Source organism: Grammomys surdaster, unplaced genomic scaffold (assembly GCF_004785775.1).
Source record: "Grammomys surdaster isolate TR1022 unplaced genomic scaffold, NIH_TR_1.0 205, whole genome shotgun sequence".
Taxonomy (NCBI): domain Eukaryota; kingdom Metazoa; phylum Chordata; class Mammalia; order Rodentia; family Muridae; genus Grammomys; species Grammomys surdaster.
The window spans coordinates 2462292-2465654 of record NW_021604650.1 but is presented as its reverse complement, the minus strand read 5'-3'; the positions used below and the strand labels follow the sequence as shown (position 1 = coordinate 2465654).

Sequence of the window (3363 nt, the reverse complement as noted above, 5' to 3'; positions counted from 1 at the left end):
AGGCGGCTTGCCACCAGAGCAGGGGGGTCGTGAAGTTCCGAGCGGACCGGTCCACGGAGTTTCATCTGGAGAGGTGGGTCCCCTGTGAGGTGAAAGGCGCCGCTGCGACACGCCCCTACCCCCCGCGGTGCAAGTGGTTCAGCCCAAGAACTTTTCATTCATAAAAAAGACCAGACTCCGCGAGGCGCGAGTGAGTCAGAACCGCAGCCGCCGACGCGGACCCTACCGAACATCCAGCCCAGGGCATGTACCGAGACTTCGGGGAACCGGGACCGAGTTCCGGGGCTGGCAGCGCGTACGGTCGCCCGGCGCAGCCCCCCCAAGCGCAGGCACAGACTGCCCAGCAGCAGGTGAGGCTGGCCGAATTTCCCGGGGGACCTGAGTTTGGACAGCACTGGGGATGCTGGGGTTAGTTTAGTTTGCTCCGGGATTAGGACTGGGACCCCGAGCAGCATCTGACTTTGGTGGTCGCAACCGCGGATTCTGCACGTTCTGCGTGGTCCGGGAACCTATGTACCCGGTGGCCAAGGGGACGCGCGCAGCGGGAAGCGCGAATATCTGCGAATTCCCCTTCCCGCCCGCCCGTATCTCCCTAACTGATGGTCATTCTGCCCCCTCCGTCTCTTACATTTCCTCCTAAATACGCTGTCCTCCCGCCCCCTACAAATACCTGCCTCATCCAAGCCTGGACAGGATCAGGGGAGCTGTCCATCTCCAGATAATAACTGGGACCTGGAGTCTGGGCACATAGGAGACGGGGGTCCATCAGAGCCCAGCCCCGGGACAGCGAATTCTTAGCAGCCTGTCAGTAACTGTCCGTGTGTCGCTCTAGTTGTCCGTGTCCCTTTACCCGGTCAAGTTCCCATCCCTTTGTGTGTAGTATAGGGCCCATGGGCCCCAGGCAGTAGTTCTGAGGGGTCCCCGGAGACCACGAAGTGTTGGGACGTGCGCGGGGTCACCTGCCCGGCCACTCTCGCGCTCCATATTCTCGGCACTCGAAGTCTCCCACTGCTGGATAGGGGCACTTGAGAGGTTGCAGGTGCCCATTTCCTGTCGAGGGGCCGTGAGCACGTGTCGCCAGGGGAGGGAAGGAGCTGCGTCCGTTTCGCCGAGTCACAGCGGCCGAGTCACTGAGGCTGAGTCACCCTGGGTGCCCCTCCCTTCCTGGCCCCAAACGGCCCCTAGGACCAACGACCTGGGAGCAGGAGATGCTCCCAGGCATCTCCCTGGCAGTGCTTCTAAACCCAGAACTTGGGTCACTGAGCTGTTGTGTCCCCCAGTATTGGGCTGGGGACATAGCTGTCCAGACTTGCCTAGGCACGTGAGGTGCTTCCTGGACTGGAGGGGCCCCACACCCTTAGCTCACAGGGCTTGAACCCAGTTTTCTCTCCCAGAACGCTCAGCCCCCACCCCTATCCCCACTGACACTCAATCCCAACACATGCCTCAGATTTCTGGAAGAAAAAGAACGAAAGGATTCCAGGCCCATTATGGGAGGCTTTTATTCTCTTTACCTTATTTCATGGACTCGAAAACCCCATCAATTTTGAACCTTCAAGTTTTTAAATCAACAGCTGGACATGCGTTTAATCCCAGCCTTCAGGAGGCAGAGGCAGGCAGATCTCTGGGAGTTTGAGGCCAATGTGGTCTACAAAGTGAGTTCCAGGCCAGCTAGAGCTACATAATAGAGAGACCCTGTCTCAAAACTAAAAAACCAAAACAAAAAAAACTTAAAAAGCCGATTAAACTTTGATATCTGAACTATGAGAGCCAGCTTCTCAGCAGCAACGAAATGTCGACCAATATTAATAAGATGAGGGAAATTGAGGCAACACTGAGGCTAACTAACACACCCCAGGCTCAAAGGCCATCGATGGCCAACCTGATGCTTGAAACAAGACTCCCAAGGTGGAGGCAGGAGAATCAAGAGTTTAGGTCTAGTCTGAGCTATGTGAGATCCTGCTCCCCACCTCCACCTCCACCAACAAATTCTCTTCCTGATTCTCAGAGTTGCCTTGGGAGCTAGAAGCTGAAGGTGTGCTCGTCTGTGAGGGCGGGCGTAGGAATAGGTGAGGCCTCTGCATTTGGGCTCAAATCTTACTTTCTACTTACTAGCTGTGGGGTCTACGGGCAACTGTCCTCCTGTTTGAAAATGAAGTAATGATTATGCCAGCTGTATGAGTCACTTTTTGTTAAGTAGTTGGAACAGTGTTGAGCAATTCATACTCGATTAAAAACCGACCAACAAACAAAAAAACCCAAACTATCTCTGATGGGGGAACAGGTAGAGAGACATTTTGTGACCTGCCCAAAGTCACACAGCTCCTGAACAAGTAAGTTTCTGATTGCCAAATTGTATTCCTTGTGGTCTCCCAGAACTGAGGTGAAGGGAGGCAGAAGTCCAGCTTCTGTCCCCTGGAAACCCCTCAATCCACACAGACCTTATTCCCTTCTCATTTCTCAGAAGTTCCACCTTGTGCCAAACATCAACGCCGTGAGTGGCAGCCAGGAATTGCAGTGGATGGTGCAGCCTCATTTCCTGGGACCCAGTGGCTATCCTCGACCTCTGGCCTATCCCCAGTACAGTCCCCCTCAGCCCCGTCCAGGAGTCATACGAGCCCTAGGGCCACCTCCAGGGGTGCGACGCAGGCCCTGTGAGCAGGTATGGAACAGAGGTGTTACACTTTCCACAGCCCTACGGGTCCGACTAGACAGGGGCGGGACCTTGCTACGAGGGAATTTCTATTCCGCATAGGAGTCTCTGAGAGAGACCAAGAAAGAGGTAAAAGGTCAAGGAAAGCTTCCTGGAGAAGGTTACATGTTAACCTAAACTAGGGACAGGACTTGTGTATGGAAAGCTGAAAAGAATCTTCTTGAGAATGGGGTTGAAGGCACAAGAATGGAGGTGGAGGGAAGAGAGTGTAAAGTGAGCAGGTCTCCACTGTCTGCGGTACACAGGATGAGGGAAGGCAATGCTGTCTGTGTACCTTGGGGTGAGGGAAGAATAGGAACGAATGTTCTCTTCAACAGTCTCTGAACCTCAGCCTCTCTATTTCATTTAATTATCACAAAAAGTGAGGGGGCAGTGGTGGTGCACGCCTTAAATCCCAGCAGATCTCTGAGTTCAAGGCCAGCCTGGTCTACAGAGTGAGTTCCAGGATAGCCAGGGCTACAAAGAGAAGAAGCCCTGTCTTAAAAAAGGAAAAAAAGAAAGAAAGAAAGAAAGAGAGAGAAAGGAAGGAAGAAAGAAAGAGAGAGAAAGAGAGGGAGAGAGAGAGAAAGGAAGGAAGAAAGAAAGAGAGAGAAAGAAAGAAAGGGAGAGAGAGAGAGAGAGAGAGAGAGAGAGAGAGAGAGAGAGAGAGA

The 3363-nt window shown here is 53.5% G+C and overlaps 1 protein-coding gene across 4 annotated transcripts in view; it reads left to right on the top strand.

Moving 5' to 3' along the window:
* Fosl1 (FOS like 1, AP-1 transcription factor subunit) overlaps window positions 1-3363 on the top strand; it is a 7922-nt gene continuing 4559 nt past the window's right edge. For 3 of the 4 annotated variants that reach the window (XM_028771021.1, XM_028771020.1, XM_028771022.1), the window contains exons 1-2: window positions 246-350; window positions 2468-2662. In XM_028771021.1, the coding sequence (XP_028626854.1) occupies window positions 246-350; window positions 2468-2662 (300 nt within the window). Of the gene's footprint in view, window positions 74-169; window positions 351-2464; window positions 2663-3363 lie in introns of those variants that run through there. The other variant, XM_028771019.1, reaches the window with a different exon arrangement.